The sequence below is a fragment of the Periophthalmus magnuspinnatus genome, chromosome 14 (assembly GCF_009829125.3).
Source record: "Periophthalmus magnuspinnatus isolate fPerMag1 chromosome 14, fPerMag1.2.pri, whole genome shotgun sequence".
Taxonomy (NCBI): Eukaryota; Metazoa; Chordata; class Actinopteri; order Gobiiformes; family Gobiidae; genus Periophthalmus; species Periophthalmus magnuspinnatus.
Window position 1 is genome coordinate 546,799 of NC_047139.1, and position 22,573 is coordinate 569,371.

The following is a 22,573-nucleotide window of genomic DNA, read 5'->3' on the forward strand; positions in this document are numbered from 1 at the left end:
TATCGCGATAAAAAGGGTTGACAGTAATCGCACGCGTGACATTTTATATAATCACGATAATCACCAACAAAGATGATCACCATTTTATCACCTGAATGTGCAGAAAAAAACTGTTTATTCCCAGGGGAGAATTGGACTATCTTCCTATTAATTTGTATTAGAGGGGGCCCCATGTGAGGGTTATTGCCCCGGGCCCCCAAATTTCCGTCAACGGCCCTGCTCATCCATAATATTTTCTGCTTCAGCGTATTTATTTTCACTCAATCCTATAACAGCTGTTTAAACATGGGGCTTATTCATAATGTTAAAATTACAGTGATTCATCTCCATAACATGTGCAAACTGTCAGCAGCTTTGATAAATATGGTGATATAATCGTTAACCGTACTTATTCTGACCATGATTATCGTCAAACAAAGCTTCAAGGTCGTCCCAGGCCGAGTTGGACTCACGGACAAAGTGGGCGGGGCTGAATCGGGTCATTATATTTGTGAAGTAACAGATTTATCTCCTTTGTGTTTGCAGCAGAAGGGAGCCATGATGGTGACCAAAGTGGTGACTGTGGTGAAGACGAAGAAAGGCCCCAACGTTCACAAGAAGAAAGGAGAACTGATGGAGAACGACCAGGACGCCATGGAGGTCAGACGCGCACGCCAACGACTCGACAAACAGTGGTGTCCCTCTGAGCTATACGAGACACAAGGGACGTTTAAAGTCTTAAAGTCTTTTCATAACTCGTTTGGCTCTGACGCTGATGCAGAGTTTATCTGTACAGCACAAATAACACAAAGAATTCAACGTGTTTTACAGAATAAAAAATAACATCACAATACAAGAAATAAAACGTAAATAAACATCATAAACTGAACTTTAAAGGAGAAAAGTGCAGAATAAAACCCCTTTGAGTCACAGCAGAAAAATAGAACTGTTTGGTCCAGTCCTGGTTTAGTCCCGGTTTGGTCCTGTTTTAGTCCCGGTTTAGTCCCGTTTTAGTCCCGGTTTAGTCCTGTTTTAGTCCCGGTTTAGTTCTGGTTTAGTTCTGGTTTAGTCCCGGCTTGGTCCCGGTTTAGCCCTGTTTTAGTCCCGGTTTAGCCCTGGTCTAGTCCCGGTTTAGTCCTGTTTTAGTCCCGGTTTAGTCCTGTTTTAGTCCCGGTTTAGTCCTGTTTTAGTCCCGGTTTAGTTCTGGTTTAGTTCTGGTTTAGTCCCGGCTTGGTCCCGGTTTAGCCCTGTTTTAGTCCCGGTTTAGTCCCTGTTTAGTCCCTGTTTAGTCCCGGTTTAGTCCCGGTTTAGTCCCGGTTTAGTCCCGGTTTAGTCCCGGTTTAGACCTGGTTTAGTCCCGGTTTAGTCCTGGTTTAGTCCCGGTTCAGACCTGGTTTAGTCCCGGTTTAGTCCCGGTTCAGACCTGGTTTAGTCCCGGTTTAGTCCCGGTTTATTCTCGGTTTAGTCCCGGTTTAGTCCCGGTTTATTCCCGGTTTAGTCCTGTTTTATTCCTGTTTTAGTCCTGTTTTAGTCCCGGTTTTGACCCGTTTTAGTCCTGTTTTAGTCCTGTTTTAGTCCTGTTTTAGTCCCGGTTTAGTCCTGGTTTAGTCCCGTTTTAGCCCCAGTTTAGCCCCCACCTCCTCTCTGTTCCCTTCACTGGTGTTAAACTCAAACCTCCTCGTTGTTGTTGTTTGCAGTACTCGTCGGAGGAGGAGGAGGTCGACTTGCAGACGGCCCTCACAGGTTTTCAGACCAAACAGAGAAAGGTTCTGGAGCCAGTGGATCATGGGAAAATCGAGTACGAGTCGTATCGGAAAAACTTCTACGTGGAAGTGCCCGAACTCGCCAAGATGAGCCCTGAAGGTTTGTACAGCTCCAAAGCAGATTTAACACTCTCACTCTGTTAAAGCAGTTTTTTATTTTTCATCGTCCATCATGAGTCACTCCCCGAGCTCCTGATGTGCTCCACGTTTACACGACTGTGGAGGTTTTACAGACTTATTTTGAAAGGGCGTGGGTAGTTTGTTTTGACAGGACGTGCTTGTTTCCCGTGTTTCCTGCAGTTCAAATGAAGAGTGTTTCCTGTGTCTTGTGTTTTTGATTTGGTGTACATTGAGATAAGTGTTTGTTTGGCGTGCAGAGGTGACGGCGTACCGCGCGGAGCTGGAGGGCATCATGGTCAAAGGTAAAGGCTGCCCCAAACCCATCAGGACCTGGGTCCAGTGTGGCGTCTCCATGAAGATCCTCAACGCCCTGAAGAGGTGCCACAAATTTATCTTTTACATGTCTTAGATTCAATGGTTCAGACACAGATTCTAGCGGCTTTTATCCGCCGCTTTGACTTTATCCGCCGCTATGATGCTATCCGTTGTTATGACATTATTGGTTGCTATGACGTTTTCATCCGTGAGTCATAACGGTCGATAATGTCATATTGGTGTCATATCGGCCGTTATGACACTATCGGCCTTTGTGACGTTACCGGACATTATGACGTTTTCAGACGCTGTGACATTTTCGTCTTTTATTGACATTACCGGTCGTTTACTATCACATTACCAGTCGCTGTGACGTCCTCGGTCGCTATGACGTCCCCGGTCGCTGTGACGTCCCCGGTCGCTATGACGTCCGCGGTCGCTATGACGTCCTCACTTACTGCAGTCCCACGTTAAACACGTCTCTTTTCCTCAGACATAACTATGAGAAGCCCACTCCGATCCAGACCCAGGCCATTCCCGCCATCATGTCGGGCCGTGACCTCATCGGCATCGCCAAAACAGGAAGTGGAAAAACCATCGCCTTCCTGCTGCCGATGTTCAGACACATCATGGACCAGCGCCCCCTAGAGGAGGGCGAAGGGCCCATCTGTAAGCACTGATCAGATCTGATCACTTTTTCATTCTGTTATGAAAAATCGACTTTTTAGAGATGTTACCTTTTTAAAAATCAAACCCATGTTAAGTTATACTTGTTTTTCATTTCTCATCTGGAGTGATTCATGTTTGAGTGATCTTTATTCTCCTGTATTCAAGACGCCATTGCTCCAGAAATTCCAGTTTTCCCTTATCCCTCATACACGTCCACTGCTTTTTACTTACTTGGTGACACGCCCACTGTGACACGCCCCCCTGTGACACGCCCCCCCTGTGACATCCGCACTTCCTTCTCCTCTAGTGTGACGTGCATCTGTCCATAGGGGGCGCTACAGCGGCGCTTTGTCGTGATGACGTTTACGGCGACGTCAGCTCCACTGGACACCACAGTTTTCTTGTTTCTTTTCTGAAGTGGTTTTAGATGAATATTGTGACTTAAATGTGTAAATTATAACAGAGATGAGAACCATAGAGACACAATAGTTGTGCTTTTGTTTTGTAGCGGTGATCATGACCCCGACTCGAGAGCTGGCTCTGCAGATCACCAAAGAGTGTAAGAAGTTCTCCAAACCTCTGGGCCTCAGAGTGGTGTGTGTTTACGGAGGAACCGGCATCAGCGAACAGGTACAGCTCCACTAAACACATCTGTTTATTATGTCACGGGTCTTTGATCAATCACATTTTTATATACAACTTTTTCACCTCCAAGGCAAGTTTATTTATACAGCATAAATGTTTCACAGAGTAATTCAAAGTGTTCAGAATAAGAAAGATTAAAATCACAAAACAACAAATCAAAACATAAATAATCATCATAAAATGTATATTAAAAGAGTAAAGATTACATTTTTGTTAGGAAACACAGTCCTTCCTTAAACATCTATCTCCCATCTATAACTGCATCCTCTGACCCAAAGCAAACAAAGGAAACAAAGAGAACAATAGAGCGAGCCATGATGCTAATAGGTGTGAAAAACCCATTAATGAATGTATGAATATGTTAAATCTGCCTCAGACTCAATAGACCCAGCCCACGAACAGAAACTGTAAACAAAAGCTATTTCCAGTTTCAGTGTCTTTAGCGCCCCCTGCAGACAGATATAAGGCAGTGTCCAGCAGGAATCTGACCAGAACTGAAGAAGAGACTTGGACGAGCAGAGAAATAACTACAACTTTTTGTCCAGTGACAGATTTTACTTTTGCCTTTCACTATCGTTCTGAAAAAGTTTAAATGCAAGAAAAAACTTCAGAAAAAACTTCCTACCGTGTTCTAACACTGTTCTCTCATCAAAAACATGTCTGAAGAGGTCCATGCATGTTTGAGTAATCTAGAGATCTCTCGCAGGTCCTAGTCCAACCCTCTTTGCGGAATACAAGTCCGTACGAAGCTCCGCCCACAACCCTACATCACCCACGCTCCACTCGACAATCCTCCATAAATATACAAAAAACATGATACAAAACTGTGCACTACGACTTCACAAACCTGTTGTGATGTGCAGTAGTTTCTTTAGTGCGATGCAGCTGATTGTGATAGTGCTCTGAAGGGGGAGGGGCTTAGCACAGAGAGCAAAGAGAGAGGAGAGACTCAAAAACAAAACTTACAACGGGTTTTTTTGGGTGAATATAGCATTTTCAGTCAAATACCTCCCCTTTAATCCCCCACAGAAGTAAATACCTCCTCTGTTGTGAATACTCTCCATCACCCCAGACACTTCCTCCAGCTCCGTGTGTCCTTGTAATGTTTCTGTTTAAAATGTTTTTGTCTGTTCCAGATCGCTGAGCTGAAGCGAGGAGCAGAGATCATCGTGTGCACTCCAGGCAGAATGATCGACATGCTGGGGGCCAACAGCGGTGAGTGGCGCCCCCTCCTGTCCCGCCTCAGCACTGTTTACACACAGACCTGGAGCTGTGTTTTGTTTCATTCACACACGTTTAACACACAGACCCCGCTTCTCTCGGACAGAAAACGCTCTGTTCCACCTTGTGATGTCATCATGTGGCGATACAGGAAGTGCTCCGCTGGGTTTTTAAACTCCACCTTCACTATTGGTTAAACTGGACGATAAAACACAAAATGAATCAACAGAGCGATAGAGTTTGGCTTAGACACAGATTAACAGAGCCTTAACATCTCCATGGAGACGAGCAGGCGTTGGAAAAGTGACAGAGTGCAGCTTTAGCAGTGATGTGATTGCTCTGTCAGCAGACGGCCTCGTGTTCTGTGCCTGGCGTGTTTCAGACAGAGATGTTTGAGTTTAAATCGTGTGTAATAGTTGTTATGAAGCACAGCTGTGAGCGCCCCCTCTGGTTCTGGAGGTAAAATCTCATCAGCTCTGTGGTCACGATCGACGACAGGACGGATCATTTTATTTAAAAACCTGTTTCTGAAACTGTTTTAACTGTACTTTTAGACTTTAAACAGCTGTGTTATCCATATTAGCGCGTAGCTGGTTAACGTTTACTGCGCCGTTGAACTCTTAATATTTGAGGTTTGTGAAAAATCTATGGGAAAAAAATGTATGAAAAAATCACTTCCAGAACCAGAGTGGACTTGGAAGTGGGTTTATGCCGCTTTCACGTGGTGTCGGACAAACCATAATTACAATTTTCCGAGTGGGAGCCGCGTGCCCGAGCCGCACACCTGAGTTGCGAAATGGGACGACCCATATTGTAACATCAGGGGCGTTGATTGGTCGAAGTCAAACAAGAGTTTTCAACAAATAAAACTGATTGCAAAACATTTTGTATCAAGTGAATGTTAAGGTGTTAAGGACAACTCCTGTAGGCAATAGTTTTTACCAATTTTACGCACACAGGTCGGAGGTGAGAATTTGGAGGTTCCCACAGGTCGCTCAGAGTGACCCAGCACCGCCCATCCCCTGTCCGAACTAAACTACTAAAACTAGAACTAAAAACATTAAAACTAAACGATCTGGTTGAATTTAATACAGTAGTTGTTATGTATAAGGCCCATAACCACATGCTTCCACACTGTATCCAGGAGCTGTTTAGACCTAGAGAGAGTCGCTATAACCTGAGGGGAACTGGCATCTTCCAAACAACTATGGCAAGAACTACAAAAAAATCTATGTGCATCTCAGTTACAGGGGTTAACTTATGGAATCATTTGGACAATGAATTAAAAAGCTGCACATCAATCAAAGTATTTAAGAAAATGTATAAATTAAAAATTCTAGAAAAATATAGAGCAATAGTATAACTGTTACTATGACAACTGAACTGAACATTAAAGAACATAGTATAAACTTTGTCTACTACATAATATGAATTATGTAATAGGAAAACAAAATAGTAATAATAATAATTTTGATGATTAAAAATAACATCTATGATCAGGATAAAAAAGGACTACTAATGATTATTATATATACAAATATAAATCCAGAGGTAACTAAGAATATAAAAACAAATGTATTTCTTTTGTTGTATACTGTATGTTTTTCTTTAGATGTGGAATTAGGCATAAATAAGCTTTGCTTCAGCCTATGCCTTTCAGACACAATGAACAAATTCTATATATGTGACTGTGACAATGTTTTATTTATTTTCTGTGTGTGTCTGAATAAACTAACGAACTAACTAACGAACTGACCGCCACGCACATGAAAGGTCAGAGTAGGGAGGAGTTTGTTTGAGCGCAGGGCGTTCCTTCCTCACATACGCGGTAATCTCTAATATGCTTCCCTTTTGTAGGTGGCCGAGTCTTAAGCTTCAGACGGAGCCCTCTTTGTTTTGTTTGAGACTTTTCAGATGGTACGCACCCAAAGACGAGCTCCAAACGTAACACTGCTCATAACACTGTGGCCACTGTTGAATACAGTTATTAAGTTGTTCACATATTTAGTGTTTTAGTGTTTTGGGATGGTGGGAGGTGGTGTCTGAGGTGGTGTTTTGTAGCTGATTTCTGTTCTGTTGTTGTTTTGGGACAGGTCGCGTCACAAACCTTCGTAGAGTCACTTACGTTGTGTTGGATGAAGCCGACCGGATGTTCGACATGGGCTTTGAACCTCAGGTGAGCTCACAAACTCCACACACTCTTCTACGATCCTGCTGTTTAGTAAAAGAAAAATTCAAATCTGTCACTGGACAAAAAGTCGTTGGAGTGAAGAGTCCAGTGACCGCTCAGGACCACAATCAGCTGTTCATCTCCATCTCAAAGCCGTCCATTAGGGGCTTGGATGATTATGGAAGTATGACAGACACTGTACCTCCATAGACCTGACCAACAAACAAACTGTAAACAAACAGGTGTGTTAGCTTCAGTGTCGTTAGCTCCTCCTCCACATATAAGGCCGTGTCCTCTCTCTCTGTGCAGGTCATGCGTATCGTCGATAACATTCGTCCAGACAGACAGACGGTCATGTTTTCAGCCACGTTCCCCAGAGCCATGGAGGCTTTGGCCCGAAGGATCCTGTCCAAACCCATCGAGGTGCAGGTGGGAGGGAGGAGCGTGGTGTGCTCCGACGTCGAGCAGCACGTGGTAAAGTCCTGTTACTACATGTGTCAGTACACGTGTTAGTACATGTGTTAGTACATGTGTCAGTACACGTGTTATTACATGTGTTAGTACATGTGTTATTACATGTGTTAGTACATGTGTCAGTACACGTGTTATTACATGTGTTAGTACATGTGTTATTACATGTGTTAGTACACGTGTCAGTACAATAGGGGCGTGGTAATGCTCTTATTCCCAGAGAGTTTGAGGATTATGGTCAACGTGATCTGTGTGAGGTAAAGACAAGTTTAAAAAAGATAGAACTTAGGCTGTTTTTCCTCCACTGTCAGTTCTAAATTTAATGCATGACAGATTTTTATCAATAATGAACTGAAACTGTTTAAAAATATTAGTTTGACTGGTCAAAAGTAACGTTGCAGGTAGAATGGCCACTGCTGCGTCTCTGTTGGACACTTTCCTGTCTGTGGCCCTCTGTTATAACACAGATGCACACTGCAGATTGTCAGCAGGTACTTAAAGCCACAGTATTGATATTGGTATCGATACAGGACACTCGATATAAAATGATCCCAGTGCAGAGACCAAAAATATATTTAATTTCCTTTAAACACAAACAGCATAAGGTCAAAATGATCCAAATGTGTTTTGTAACTGTTGTTTATAAATAAAATGTGAAGTAATTACAGATTTGAAAAAAGTGTATCCATCTGATATCCATTTAATGAAAAATATCAACATCAGTGAAGATACAACATCACATCTGACGACACACACAAAACCCTGTGTCTGTTGTGTGTTGTGTGTCTAATGTGTCTGTTGTGTGTTGTGTGTCTAATGTGTCTGTTGTGTGTTGTGTGTCTAATGTGTCTGTTGTGTGTGACCTTCATAACCCTGTGTCTGTTGTGTTCAGCTGGTGATCGAGGAGGAGAATAAGTTCCTGAAGCTGTTGGAGATTCTGGGTCATTATCAGGAGAAGGGCTCGGTCATCATCTTTGTGGACAAACAGGAGCACGCAGACGGACTCCTCAAAGACCTGATGAAGGCCTCGTACCCCTGTCTGTCTCTACACGGAGGTAAGTCCTCAAAGACCTGATGAAGGGAACATGCTTTAATTTGAGAGAAGACTGAAATCTGAAGGAAACCAAGAGCCCCATGCACCTCAGAACATGTTTGTAGAGGTCTGAACTTCAGACTTAGCAGTGTATTTGGATCATTTTAGCTCCTGGAACTGCCAATCTCTGCTCAACGAAAGGTAAAAGGAGCCGTTAACTGGAAAACTACCACTTCATGACATGTCCACAGACTAATAATAAAGAGTTAAACATGTGAGAATGAAATAAAACACAACTCCAGGTCTGTGTTTGAGGAGGACACTGCGTCAGAACATGGATTAAAGCTCAGAAGAGTCCGTTCTGTGTATCGTCGGAGCTTTAACCCGTGACATGACCGTCGTTTCTCGTGTGTTTTCAGGCATAGACCAGTACGATCGCGACAGCATCATAAACGACTTTAAAAACGGCGTGTGTCGTCTGATGGTGGCCACGTCCGTCGCCGCCCGAGGTTTGGACGTGAAACAGCTGATCCTGGTGGTGAACTACGGCTGCCCCAACCACTATGAGGATTATGTGCACCGCGCCGGGAGGACGGGGCGCGCCGGGAACAAGGTGAGTGTGTGGGCGCGGCGATAATGTGTGTGCACGTCTCCACAAAAAGAATCATTAAGAAGAATAAAATAAACCACCTGTGTGTGTTCACTCTGGTGTTACGTCTGGGACAATAAACGATCATATTTATCGTGGTAAAACGGGTCGACCATAATCCTCCATGGGGCGTTTTATATAATTATAAGAATCGCCAACAGAGATGACGACCACGTGTCCCTGATGATCTCCACCTGATCTGTGTCCATTTCACTTATAACAAAGTAACAAAGTAAAAACATGGAGCCTTTTCTTCATATTAAAATGATTCATGTCCAGAGCATTTTTAATAATTATGATGTAATCGTTAATCATCATTTTGGCCACGACCAGAGACAGGTGTAGTTTACTCTACTGTACTTTTGTGTACTCTGGTGTTAAACAGTTCCTCGTGTACTTTTTGTGTGTACTCTGGTGTGTACTCTGGTGTGTACTCTGGTGTGTACTCTGGTGTGTACTCTGGTGTACTCTGGTGTGTCCTCTTGTGTGTCCTCTGGTGTGTACTCTGGTGTGTACTCTGGTGTGTACTCTGGTGTGTACTCTGGTGTGTACTCTGGTGTGTACTCTGGTGTGTACTCTGGTGTACTCTGGTGTGTACTCTGGTGTGTACTCTGGTGTGTACTCTGGTGTACTCTGGTGTGTCCTCTTGTGTGTCCTCTGGTGTGTACTCTGGTGTACTCTGGTGTGTACTCTGGTGTGTCCTCTTGTGTGTACTCTGGTGTGTACTCTTGTGTGTACTCTGGTGTGTACTCTGGTGTGTACTCTGGTGTGTACTCTGGTGTGTACTCTGGTGTGTCCTCTGGTGTGTACTCTGGTGTGTACTCTGGTGTGTACTCTGTGTGTACTTGTGTGTACTCTGTGTTAAACGGTGTGTGTTGTGTTTGTCGTTCAGGGTTATGCGTACACGTTCATCACGGAGGAGCAGGCGCGTTACGCCGGTGACATCATCAAAGCCCTGGAGCTCTCAGGGTCTGTGGTTCCTCCTGAACTGGAGCAGCTCTGGGCCTCCTTCAAGGACCAGCAGAAAGCAGTGAGTTTACTCCTCCTACTCCTCCTGTGTACGCCTCCTGTTTACTCCTCCTACTCCTCCTGTGTACGCCTCCTGTTTACTCCTCGTGTTTACTCCTCCTGTTTACTCTTCTTTACTCCTCCTGTTCCTTCTGTGTTTTGGTGGTGATAATCATAATAATCTCCATCTTTAAACATTTCTAATGCCGTTGTGTCACAGGAGGGAAAGTCCATCAAAAGCAGCAGTGGATTCTCAGGTAAAGGTTTTAAGTTCGATGAGACGGAGCACGCTCTGGCCAACGAGAGGAAGAAGCTGCAGAAGGCGGCGCTGGGGCTGCAGGACTCGGACGACGAGGACGGAGCGCTGGATGTGAGTGTGACTCTACAGAATATGTAAATGATGGTTTAAACGACACACATCAGAGGTAAAGAACTTTTATCTGTGAAACCCGAGTTCTTTTGAAGACGGTTCAGGAGATGTTTGTCTCTTGTGGACATGTTTGAGTCCGCGGTGTCGGTGACGTGTCGTAGACAAATGTCGTCGACACGTCCAAGTGCAGCAGTAATCTATCAAAATAATTCCTTTATTACTTTAAAGGTTAAAAGTTCAAAAACGTCAAAATCATACAAAGACGAGAGGTCACGATGTCACCAGTGTGGATCTGTTAAATAACAGCCTCCTGCTGCGTAGAGCGCTCTGGAGTCGCACTAGTGGCCACTCAGTGGTACTACAACCAAAACATTCCTCCTGCGCAGAAAAGGTTTGTGATCACGGAGTGGAATCACAAAACTGACGAAGTGACGGACAGTTTTAACAAAGGTTCAGTTTTGTGCTGATTTTGACCTATTTTCATGAACTTTTTCTCAGCTCAAAATCCGTCTGTTGTCCTAAAAAAACTCTTTTGAATCTTTAGCTTCAGCGACGCTCTATGTGCGCTCAGGCTAAGCTCAAGCTCTGATTGGTCAGAGCGGTCACATGGTACGACACAAACGAGCCTGTGAGCGACATGAACGAGTCCGACTCATGAACGAGCTGCAGGTTTAGAACATGGACCAGAAGCTCCTGAGCACAAACTTTATCATTTATTATTTGTAATTTATTTATTATTCCCCCTCCTCCTCCAGCACATTTCAAGACGACCCATGTTCTTTACTCTGCATTATTCATTCACTCCACACTCAGGGCGGCACATGTGTAGCCACAGCTGCCCTGGGACAGAAGCATGGCTGTCAGTCTGCGCCATCGGCCCCTCCCACCACCAAACACTCCATTCATGCTGGACCATCTATGAGTCAGACATTATTTATTTATGAGCAGTATTATTAAAGCTCACACCAGAGCCAAAGAGAAATGACTTGAGGGGCGAGTTAAAGAAGCATTTTTCATTTGTTCTTTAATTCAAACTAAAGGGGGATGTGCCAAGTGCGTTGCCCAAGGACACACCATCAGTTTCATTCTACGCGTCTCCTTGATGATTCAGTTGGTGTTTTGTGTTTTGTGTTTTGTAAAATCCTCGTGTGTCTGCCGTGTGTTCAGATCGAGGAGCAGATCGAGAGCATGTTTAACTCTAAGAAGCGCGTCAAGGACCTGGCAGCTCCAGGAGCCGCCCTCCCGGGAGCCGGAGCCGTGCCCACCGCCGCAGCCTCCACCGGGGGCACGGGAGGAGCGGGAGGGCCCACCTCCGCCGGAAACATCCAGAAACTAGAGATGGCAAAGTGGCTGGCACATAAAATCAGCACTCAGAAGAACCTGGGCGCGGAGGCACAGGTGAGACACGAGACACAGGGGAGACACGAGACGGGAGACACAGGGGAGACACAGGGGAGACACAGGGGAGACACAGGGGAGACACAGGGGAGACACGAGACAGGAGACACAGGGGAGGCACAGGTGAGACACGAGACACAGGTGAGACATGAGACACAGGTGAGACACGAGACACAGGTGAGACACGAGACATGAGACACGGGGGAGACATGAGACACGGGGGAGACATGAGACACGGGGGAGACATGAGACACGGGGGAGACATGAGACACAGGTGAGACATGAGACACAGGTGAGACACAAGTGAGAGACATGAGACACAGGGGAGACATAGGTGAGACGTGAGACGTGAGGCACAGGGGAGACGTGAGACACAGGGGAGACGTGAGACATGAGACACAGGTGAGACATGAGACACGGGTGAGACACAGGGGAGACGTGAGACACAGATGAGACGTGAGACACAGGGGAGACATGAGACGTGAGACACAGGTGAGACACGAGACGGGAGACACAGGTGAGACACGAGACGGGAGACACAGGGGAGACACGAGACGGGAGACACAGGGGAGACACGAGACAGGGGCACAGGGGACACAGATTTAGACACAGTTTATATTTTCAGAGTAAATTTGATGGGACGACTCAAAAATGCGCTGTGTCCATAGACGGTTCCCATAGCAACATCTGGACATGCTCAGTTTGAAAAACGCCACCAGATCGTGCAGCGACTTTAGTTGTTTTTTCTTTTTTTTGTCCTCGTCTCAGGATGTGATGCAACAGGCCACTAACGCCGTCCTCCGCGGCCGCGCTATCATGACGCCGTCGGTGTCGGCCAAAACCATCGCGGAGCAGCTCGCCGAGAAGATCAACGCCAAACTGAACTACACGCCGGTGGAGAAGATGGAGGAGGAGAAACAGGGGGCGGAGCAAACGGAGACGGTCAAGAGGTACGAAGAGGAGCTGGAGATCAACGACTTCCCACAGGTGAGACCACAGACTCGTTATGTAAATGGACTTATCTAACCTGCCGCCGCGTTACAACCAGGAAGTGAGCGTGGACGCACTTCCTCCATCGACTCTGGCTCCAGTTCACTTTCTATTGAAAAACCGTGTCCTCTCTCTGTCTCTGCTGCTTCAGACTCTTTGGTCTTAAATGTTCATATTAACCCTCTGATCCTGGTATGTCCATGTGACGTCAGACTCTTAGTCCTCTTTTTATATAAACTATGGGTGGGACAAAGGGGGGACAGTCTAAGGATATTCTTTGGGACAACAGCAGAAAGGAGGAGTGAGAGAGAGAGAGAGAGAGAGAGCTGAAGATCATGTACTTTTGTCGTATTTATCCGTAAAAAGTCAGATAAACTCATGATGCACAGGTTTGTTCTGTCTTTAGAGACTTTCTTCTGCATTAATAGTGTCTTTTTCATAAACGCCCCCTGCAGGTGTGATGCAGTTATTCATGTCTTAAGTCAACTGAGAATTTATTTAGTTGATTGAAGACACTTTCTGCCCATCCATTGGTCGATTAAAAAGGGGGCGTGGCTAAAGCTATCTGTGTATCTGACCCAAACTGCACTAACACGACTCCACCTGCAGGGGGCGCTCACGCACAAACTACTATGTATGCAGAAAAGTCCAAGGAAGTGATGTATTTAAATCCTGCTCCAGATTTGTAAAGGTGTGATTTTCTGACATTCCGCTCTGTCCCAGACGGCGCGTTGGAAGGTGACGTCCAAGGAGGCGCTGCAGAGGATCGGCGAGTACTCTGAGGCCGCCATCACCATCAGAGGGACGTACTTCCCCCCAGGAAAAGAGCCCAAAGAAGGAGAGCGCAAGATCTACCTGGCCATCGAGAGTACGGAGACATGTCCACTCAGAATGTCCACTAAAACAGTCAAAATGTCCACTAAAACAGTCAGAATGTCCACTAAAACAGTTAAAATGTCCACTAAAACAGTCAGAATGTCCACTAAAACAGTCAAAATGTCCACTAAAACAGTCAAAATGTCCACTAAAACAGTCAAAAATGTCCACTAAAACAGTCAAAATGTCCGGCTAAACAGTCAAAATATCCACTAAAACAGTCAAAATGTCCACTAAAACAGTCAAAATGTCCACTAAAACAGTCAAAATGTCCACTAAAACAGTCAAAATGTCCACTAAAACAGTCAAAATGTCCACTAAAACAGTCAAAATGTCCCTAAAACAGTCAGAATGTCCACTAAAACAGTCAAAATGTCCACTAAAACAGTCAAAATGTCCACTAAAACAGTTAAAATGTCCACGAAAACAGTCTAAATGTCCGGCTAAACAGTCTAAATGTCCGGCTAAACAGTCAAAATGTCCACTAAAACAGTCAAAATGTCCACTAAAACAGTCAAAATGTCCACTAAAACAGTCAAAATGTCCACTAAAACAGTCAAAATGTCCACTAAAACAGTCAAAATGTCCACTAAAACAGTCAAAATGTCCACGAAAACAGTCAGAATGTCCACTAAAACAGTCAAAATGTCCACGAAAACAGTTAAAATGTCCACGAAAACAGTCTAAATGTCCGGCTAAACAGTCAAAATGTCCACTAAAACAGTTAAAATGTCCACTAAAACAGTCAAAATGTCCACTAAAACAGTCAAAATGTCCGGCTAAACAGTCTAAATGTCCCTAAAACAGTCTAAATGTCCCCAGAAACAATGAAAATGCCCCTAAAACAATCAGAATATCCACTAAACAGTCCAAATGTCCCTAAACAGTCAAAATGTCCCTAAACAGTCCTCACACATCTTGATCTGAGCTCCTGACGAGCTCCAGGACTGTGTCAAATCAAACCTAAACGTGTCCATTTACTTATTTTGTCCCATGAGGTTCATCTGGTCCCAGGTGCAGTTTGGTCCCTGACAGTTTGGAGCTCACTAGCGCCTCACTCTGGTCACATGATTTAAACAGGTTTTAAATCAAACTGTCAGGGATGAAAACAAAGTCAAGTTTAGTCTGAAAAAAGATGTGAAGTGATTTTCTTGTGGATTATTAAATGACTAAAGTGATTTTTGTGATTTTCCAGGTGCAAATGAACTGGCTGTGCAAAAAGCCAAGACAGAAATCACACGCCTGATCAAAGAGGAGCTCATCAGACTCGTGAGTGTTTAAAGAAACGATCAGTCTGATCATCTGATCATCTGATCATCTGATCATCTGATCATCTGATCATCTGATCATCTGATCATCTGATCATCGTCTGATCATCGTCTGATCATCTGAGGTCACGTTTGTGCTGGAGGAAACTATTTGAATTACTTTGTTGGGCACAATTGTTCCAGAAAGTAATTCAAAGTGCTTCACAGAATAATAAAAACATTTAAATCACTACAAACACAAATACAACAAATACTACAAATACTACAAATACAGCAAATAAAACAAATACAACAAATACAACAAATACAACAAATACAACAAATACAACAAATACAACAAATACAGCAAATACAGCAAATACTACAAATACAGCAAATACAACAAATACAGCAAATAATCTGCATAAAATGAACTTTAAAACAGACGAGAATAAAACTCTAAGTCACAGCAGAAACAGAACTGAGCCTGGATTTAAACATAGACCTGGACACACACGACATTACACACAACACACACGTGACACTATACAAATGTGACATTACACACACGTGACACTACACACACGTGACACTACACACACGTGACACTACACACACGTGACATTACACACACGTGACACTACACACACGTGACACTACACACACGTGACATTACACACACGTGACACTACACACACGTGACACTACACACGCGTGACACTACACACTACACACATGTTACTGCAGTTTCTTGTTAAATCTTTTACACTGAATTCTCTTTAATCTCACATTTTCTTTTTCTCTTTTTTTTTTCTCTGCAGCAAAACTCGTACCAGCCGACGAGTAAGGGCCGGTACAAAGTGCTCTGAAGGATCCTGGAGTTTGCGGTGTCCATTTGTTTTATTAAAGTTGATTATAACTTTGACTTCCTCTGTATATTATGTTGTTTCTCTGACCATCGCTGACAAACATTTGTCCTTTGTGTCAATAAATCTTGGGATTTTCTAATAACTTGGTGCAATGTTTTGTGTGTTTTTCCTTTTTAATCTCCAAAATGCTTCTTTTAACTGAATATTTGCATTTACAGGACACAGCTGCTTCTGTTCAGGAGGTTACTGTTCACGTGCGCAGCCATTTTCATTCATTTCAAATCTGTTGTTCTGTTTGTGGCTGTTATAAATTATTAAACAGGTCTCAATCTTTATTATTTATTAGCACTGTGGTGTTTAATGTGCCAAATCTCATGTTTTTACACAAATTCTCATCTTAAAGCGACACTGTGGAGCTTAAACGCGTAGCCTGTGCATGGCGTTTCCAGTGCACCTTTCTGGAGAGCACAGGTTTTCAAGATAAAGAATAAAAAAGACGTTCCATCCTGTAGGACCGCAGTGCGCATGCGCAGACCGCTTTCTCTCGTCTTATTAATTTTTAATGGAAAATGGCTGCGTTTCTGATCCAAACCTCTGGAGCCTGCTGATGCATCCGACTCTTTTTGCTCCTTTTCTGTCTGATTGAGTCCGTGTTCGCTGCTAAATCTACGTGAAAAGTGTTGAAATATTGCGATCGCGGGGTGTTTGGACGTAAATGCGCTTTGGAGACATGGATGGACTCTCAGTCTGAGACGAAGGATCATTTTTCTCCTTAACCCTTTCTGCTCCGACTGCGGCCAAACAATTGAGGTACAGTGAGGTCCGTGCGAGGCCAAACGTGCTCAGATAACGCTGCTTTGTTGTGTTGTGTTTGTGGGATTGACACGAGACTCAGACCCAGATTCGAGTCGCTTTGGTTCGTGGGTTTAACCCTTTTTTCACAGGGCAGGACCGTTTGGCCACAGCGAGCTGCTTTTGTCGTCTCGATTCTAAAATACAACTTAAAGCTCCGCTTTTTGGCTCGTAAAAAGACTAAATAGTGGGAGTTATAGGTTAAAAATGGTGTATTTATGTGTTAAAATCCTCTGGCGTCCTCCTCTGCTCCTTATTTAAAGACACAAGCATCACATGGACGAGCTTCACCTCCACTGGAGCTACGTGCATGTTCTGTATTCACGTGCATGTTCTGTATTCACGTGCATGTTCTGTATTCACGTGCATGTTCTGTATTCACGTGCATGTTCTGTATTCACGTGCATGTTCTGTATTCACGTGCATGTTCTGTATTCACGTGCATGTTCTGTATTCACGTGCATGTTCTGTATTCACGTGCATGTTCTGTATTCACGTTTGGAGAATCCATTTGGATAGAAACATGTCCACGTGTGTAAATAAAGTAACAAACTGAAGGAGACAGAGACTTTAAACTTTAAACATAAAGAACTGTCCAGGGTCATTCAGTCAAACACAAATAAAGTGAACTTTGACCTGGAAGGGCATCCAGGGCTGGCGCCAGGGCAGGGAGGGGCTCGAGGGGCCCCCGGGCTCGAGGCCCCCCCCCCCCCCATAGCTCCACTTTAAATCACACGATTCAAAATGTTCAAATGAGACTTTGATCAAAACACATTTCTGTCTTAGTTTTTGTGAATCTACAGGGAAAACCTCCGTTTAAACTCGTGCAGATTCACACGACAAACACAGAGGAGGCGGAGCTCGCGTTTATATGAAACTCTACATGAACACGTCAAGTGAGCGCCCCCTGAAGGACTTAAAGAGCGTTACACGTCAAAAACGCCTTTGTGTTTGACGATAAACGCCTCCAGTGCTCGTCATGAACGCCATGAACGCCATGGACGCACGTCAGAGAGACTTGACACGTGTCCAGAGCATCCAGGGAGTGTCCAGAGCGTCCAGAGCGTCCAGAGTGTCTCTGAGAGTCTTTGGATGTTTTGTTTTGTGTCTTTGTGAACATCAGTCCAGTTTGAGGGAGTGACTTTAGTGGATTTGTTACATAAAACCATCAGCGGGGACGATCGTCTCAGCGGCGTCTGCGTCTGTGACTAGCCTGTAAGATAGCCTTTATGCTAGCCTTTATGCTAGCCTTTATGCTAGCCTTTATGCTAGCCGGTGCTCCCTGCTTAATGAACACACGTCAAAAACCCAGGGCGTCCACCACAGACTTTACCTGTAAACTCCACCCCCCTGGGGCCCGGGAGCACCAACCGCTCCCACAAACCCCGGGAGGGCATCCAGTGTAAAATTGTCCAAATCTCAGACCGTGCTTTGTTTTGTTTTTTTGTAAATGCTCGAGGTTAAACTTTGTGTCTTTGGAATCGTTTTGCTCAGGGATGAAAGTCACTTTCATTTTACTTAAGTAAAAGTACAGATACTGAAGCAAAAACAAATACTCAAGTAAAAGTATCACATGAAAAAAATCTACGTAAGTAAAGTATTAAAGTACCCGTTAAAATGTACTCAAAATCTGTGAGAAATACTTTTACTTTAACTCTTTGAGTCTTGTAAAACTTCAAATGTGGAGATTTTGATAAAGATTTGAGCTGAATTTAGTTTTTCTGTTTTTATTTATTTATTTTTGTTCTGTTCAAATTCTATTAAAAATAAAGCAGGTCTCACACAATTAAAAATACTTTTCAGTTCTGGTCATAAATGTAGTGCAGTAGAAAGTACATGCTCTCAAATGTACTGAAGTAAAAGTAAAAAGTACACGCTGTAAATGTACTGAAGTACACATTGGAGGTATTTGTGTGTGTACTTGTGTGTAGTCTGCAGTTTTCATCTTGACCTTTGATCTCAGCCTGACCTCCTTTGTCTTTAATCTGTGTTTTACTTTGTCTCACATAAATACACTGAAGTGCAGTACAGTGCAGTACTTTACTACTTTTACTTTGTTCCATTTCACCTTTGGTCATTTCCATCTTTTGCCTCAAACACAAAGTCCGTCTCTACGGCGACGTAAATGAGTCAATTTAATAAAAATAAAGAACCATGTGATTCTAGAGGAAAAGTCGATGTGTAAATGTGAATCTCACGAGTCGTAAACACAATGAGATTTGAGATTTATTATTTATTTATTTGAATCAGAAAAAGTGAAAAAAAGACAAATCTGCACTGACAATAAAACAAGAACAGAACACGGGGAGGGCATCTGACACACGCAGGTCCAGGGGGACGGGTCACACTAAGAGCGATACAGAAGCCCCACATGGTGAGTTCAACAGCAGTTACGTCGCTCAGACCGGTGTTACCGGGGCCCCACCCTGGAGCCAGGCCTGGGGTCGGTGAGCGCCTGGAGGCCACGGGGCCCAGTCGGGTCCAGCCCGAAGGAACGACGTGGGGCCGTCCTCCCGTGGACCCACCACCTGCAGGAGGAGCCATGAGGGGCGGGTGCAGAGAGATCCGGGCGGCAGTCGAAGGCGGGGACCTCGACGACCGGATCTCCGCACATGGAGACTAGCTCTGGGGACATGGAATGTCACCTCTCTGGGGGGGAGGAGCCTGAGCTTGAGCGTTACCGGCTAGATATAGTCGGCCTCACCTCCACGCACAGCTTGGGCTCTGGAACCCATCTTCTTGAGAGGGGTTGGACTCTCCATTTCTCTGGCGTTGCCCGCGGGGAGCGGCGGCGAGCTGGTGTGGGCTTGCTCATTGCCCCACAGCTCAGCCACTGCGTGTTGGGGTTCACTCCGGTGAACGAGAGGGTCGCGTCCCTGCGCCTTCGGGTCGGGGACAGGTCTCTCACTGTTGTGTCGGCCTACGGGCCAAACAGCAGTGCAGAGTACCCGGCCTTCTTGGAGTCCCTGGGAGGGGTACTAGACAGTGCACCAACCGGGGACTCCGTTGTTCTCCTGGGGGACTTCAACGCCCATGTGGGTAACGACAGTGACACTTGGAGGGGCGTGATTGGGAGGAACGGCCTCCCCGATCTGAACCCGAGCGGTGTTTTGTTATTGGACTTCTGTGCTAGTCACAGCTTGTCCATAACAAACACCATGTTCGAGCACAAGGGTGTCCATCGGTGCACATGGCACCAGGACACTCTAGGTCGGAGGTCGATGATCGACTTTGTTGTCGTGTCATCTGACCTCCGACCGCGTGTCTTGGACACTCAGGTGAAGAGAGGGGCTGAGCTGTCAACTGATCACCACCTGGTGGTGAGTTGGATCCGCTGGCGGAGGAGGAAGGACAGACCTGGCAGGCCCAAGCGCATTGTGAGGGTCTGCTGGGAACGCCTGGCGGAGCCCTCTGTCAGGGGGGTCTTCAACTCACACCTCTGGGAGAGCTTGGACTCTGAGTGGGCCATGTTCTCTGCCTCTATTATCGATGCGGCCGCGTATAGTTGTGGTCATAAGGTCAGTGGTGCTTGTCACGACGGCAACCCCTGAACCTGGAAGTAAAGGATGCCGTCAGGAAGGAGTCCCACGAGCCTTGTTGGCTCGTGGGACTCCTGAGGCAGCTGATGAGTACCAGCGGGTCAAGCGTGCCGCGGCTCGGGCAGTCACAGAGGCAAAAACACGGGGTTGGGAGGAGTTCGGGGAGGCCATGGAGGAGGACTATCGGACGGCCTCAAAGAGATTCTGGCAAACCGTCCGACGCCTCAGGAGGGGGAAGCAGTGCTTCACCAACACTGTTTACAGTGCGGGTGGAGAACTGCTGACCTCGACTGGGGATGTTGTCGGGCGGTGGAAGGAATACTTTGAGAATCTCCTCAATCCCACTGTCACGTCTTCCGAGGAGGAAGCAGAAACTGGGGACCCAGAGGTGGATTCGTCCATCACCCTGGCTGAAGTCACTGAGGTGGTTGGCAAGCTCCTCGGTGGCTCCGGGGGTGGACGAGATCCGTCCTGAATACCTCAAGTCTCTGGATGTTGTGGGACTGTCTTGGCTGACACGTCTCTGCAACATCGCGTGGCGGTCGGGGACAGTACCTGTGGAATGGCAGACCGGGGTGGTGGTCCCTCTGTATAAGAAGGGGGACCGGAGGGTGTGTTCCAATTACAGGGGAATCACACTCCTCAGCCTTCCCAGTAAGGTCTACTCCAGGGACTGGAGAGGAGAATCCGATCGACAGTCGAACCTCAGATTCAGGAGGAGCAGTGTGGTTTTGGTCTTGTTGGACACTGGACCAGCTCTAGACTCTCCGTTGCTTCTTGTGTCACTTTTTCTGGTTTAAAACATGAACTTTGAACAAACTCTATTATTAAAAATAAAAAAATCAGCATTTGACATTTTTGCAACTCTGTTCATGAGTTTCAGCTTCTTCTACGTCTCCATTCAAAAGATAAAATATTTAGGTTTAAATTGTGAATCGTCATGGTAACTGTGCTCGTGTTTCATCATTCTGAAGCCCCGGGACACGAGCTTCAAGTTTCAGTCTGATTTGACCTGTGTGTGATGTGTGTGTATGTGTGTGTGTGATGTGTGTGTATGTGTGTGTGTGTATGTGATGTGTGTGTAGGGGTGTGTCCATGTGTGTAGGGGTGTGTGTGTATGTGCGTGTGCGTCACTAAACACATTCTTGTCGTTTTAACTCTCTGTCTCTTCTCAGACGAAGATGATGCGTCAGGTGACCACGTCCGACTTCTGCCGGCCCTCGTGCCTCGCCGAGGACCACGCCGCGCACTTTGACCTTTGCACCCAGGCCAGCAAGTTCTACCCCCCTCCTCCCCCCACGTCGCTCCAGATGACCCTGGCGCCCATGTCCCTCCCGACGCAGAGCTCGCACAAGACGCTCGTGTGTCCCAGGCAGGACCTCCTGATGCCGGACTCCCTCAACCCGGCGGGCAAGCTCGCCACGATCAAACCCAGCGAGCAGGCGCCGGACGACCCCAAGAAGAAGAACAAGGCCACCGGCAAGTCGGGACGTCGAGGGAGGCCGCTGGGCACCACGAAGCTGGCGGGATACCGGACCAGCACCGGCAGACCTCTGGGGACCACCCGAGCCGCCGGGTTTAAGACCAGCCCGGGCAGACCTCTGGGGACCACGCGAGCCGCCGGGTACAAGGTCAGCCCCGGGAGACCCCCGGGCAGCATCAAGGGACTGTCCCGACTCAACAAACTGTCCGCCTACAGCACGTCCTGCAGCGGGGCGGCGTTCCCGTACCCGCTCCCTCACCCCAAAGAGTTACTCTGTGAGGTCCCGGGACACAAGGATCTGCTGTGCGACGTGTCCCCTCATAAAGATCTACTGTGTGACGTCCAGGGACACAAGGACCTGCTGTGCGACGTGTCCCCGCACAAAGAGGTGCTGTGTCAGGCGTCCTGTAAAGAGAAGGGCCCCGCGGAGTGACCAGCAGGGGGCGCCGCAGACCAACAGACTTTTTACAAACTCTGGACTTTTCTAATAGTTGTGTGTATGCCTGCTCCTGTATAAACGGTTTACTCACAGTGAAGACGTGACGCACTCACCAAACGGTAAGAATAATGGACAGAGGGACGAGGGAGGCGCGCGAGGAGCGAGGGCTGTCAGAGGTATCGAGAATCGGGTACGAATCGATACTAAAACGAGTATCAGAACTAGATACTCATGCGAGATATCGATACTGAAAAAGTCCCATTCACAGGACAGAAATGAACCTTTCCTGAGTGTCTTTAAGTCTGATGGTGCGTTCACACCGCGGCGTCGGGGCGTCCAGGTCACATGTAAAGTCTATGGTGGTTTGCGCGTCTTGGTCGCCCTGTGTTTTTGCGGCGCGAATCTTGTATTGACGCGGCGTGTCCTGAGTGTCCACGCGTCGGACGCTCTGTTCACACGTCCACGAG

General features: G+C 46.1%; 3 protein-coding genes across 3 annotated transcripts in view; all 3 read left to right on the forward strand.

The window, feature by feature from the left end:
• The window catches only part of camlg (calcium modulating ligand), a 22,142-nt gene extending 12,932 nt beyond the window's left edge, over positions 1-9,210 (forward strand). Inside the window, exon 5 of the mRNA XM_055226652.1 lies at positions 9,199-9,210. Coding sequence (XP_055082627.1) covers positions 9,199-9,202 — 4 coding nt within the window. The 3' untranslated portion in view covers positions 9,203-9,210. The remainder of the gene's footprint in view (positions 1-9,198) is intronic.
• ddx46 (DEAD (Asp-Glu-Ala-Asp) box polypeptide 46) overlaps positions 1-15,856 on the forward strand; it is a 21,295-nt gene extending 5,439 nt beyond the window's left edge. Inside the window, exons 7-23 of the mRNA XM_055226615.1 lie at positions 529-639; positions 1,677-1,842; positions 2,120-2,240; positions 2,671-2,846; positions 3,355-3,476; positions 4,628-4,706; positions 6,806-6,888; positions 7,192-7,356; positions 8,246-8,408; positions 8,806-8,999; positions 9,928-10,065; positions 10,264-10,413; positions 11,581-11,811; positions 12,580-12,798; positions 13,525-13,669; positions 14,873-14,946; positions 15,746-15,856. Coding sequence (XP_055082590.1) covers positions 529-639; positions 1,677-1,842; positions 2,120-2,240; positions 2,671-2,846; positions 3,355-3,476; positions 4,628-4,706; positions 6,806-6,888; positions 7,192-7,356; positions 8,246-8,408; positions 8,806-8,999; positions 9,928-10,065; positions 10,264-10,413; positions 11,581-11,811; positions 12,580-12,798; positions 13,525-13,669; positions 14,873-14,946; positions 15,746-15,793 — 2,385 coding nt within the window. The 3' untranslated portion in view covers positions 15,794-15,856. The remainder of the gene's footprint in view (positions 1-528; positions 640-1,676; positions 1,843-2,119; positions 2,241-2,670; positions 2,847-3,354; positions 3,477-4,627; positions 4,707-6,805; positions 6,889-7,191; positions 7,357-8,245; positions 8,409-8,805; positions 9,000-9,927; positions 10,066-10,263; positions 10,414-11,580; positions 11,812-12,579; positions 12,799-13,524; positions 13,670-14,872; positions 14,947-15,745) is intronic.
• A 642-nt stretch (positions 15,857-16,498) lies between these two features.
• Positions 16,499-22,259, forward strand: c14h5orf24 (chromosome 14 C5orf24 homolog). The gene is made up of 2 exons (XM_033978506.2): positions 16,499-16,603; positions 21,360-22,259. The coding sequence occupies exon 2, from the start codon at positions 21,366-21,368 to the stop codon at positions 22,098-22,100; it is 735 nt and encodes a 244-aa protein (XP_033834397.1). The 5' UTR covers positions 16,499-16,603; positions 21,360-21,365; the 3' UTR covers positions 22,101-22,259.
• Positions 22,260-22,573: the final 314 nt, after the last annotated feature.

Coding starts and splice junctions, on each gene's coding strand:
- c14h5orf24 (XM_033978506.2), top strand. CDS start 21,366: ATGATGCGTCAGGTGACCACGTCCGACTTCTGCCGGCCCTCGTGCCTC.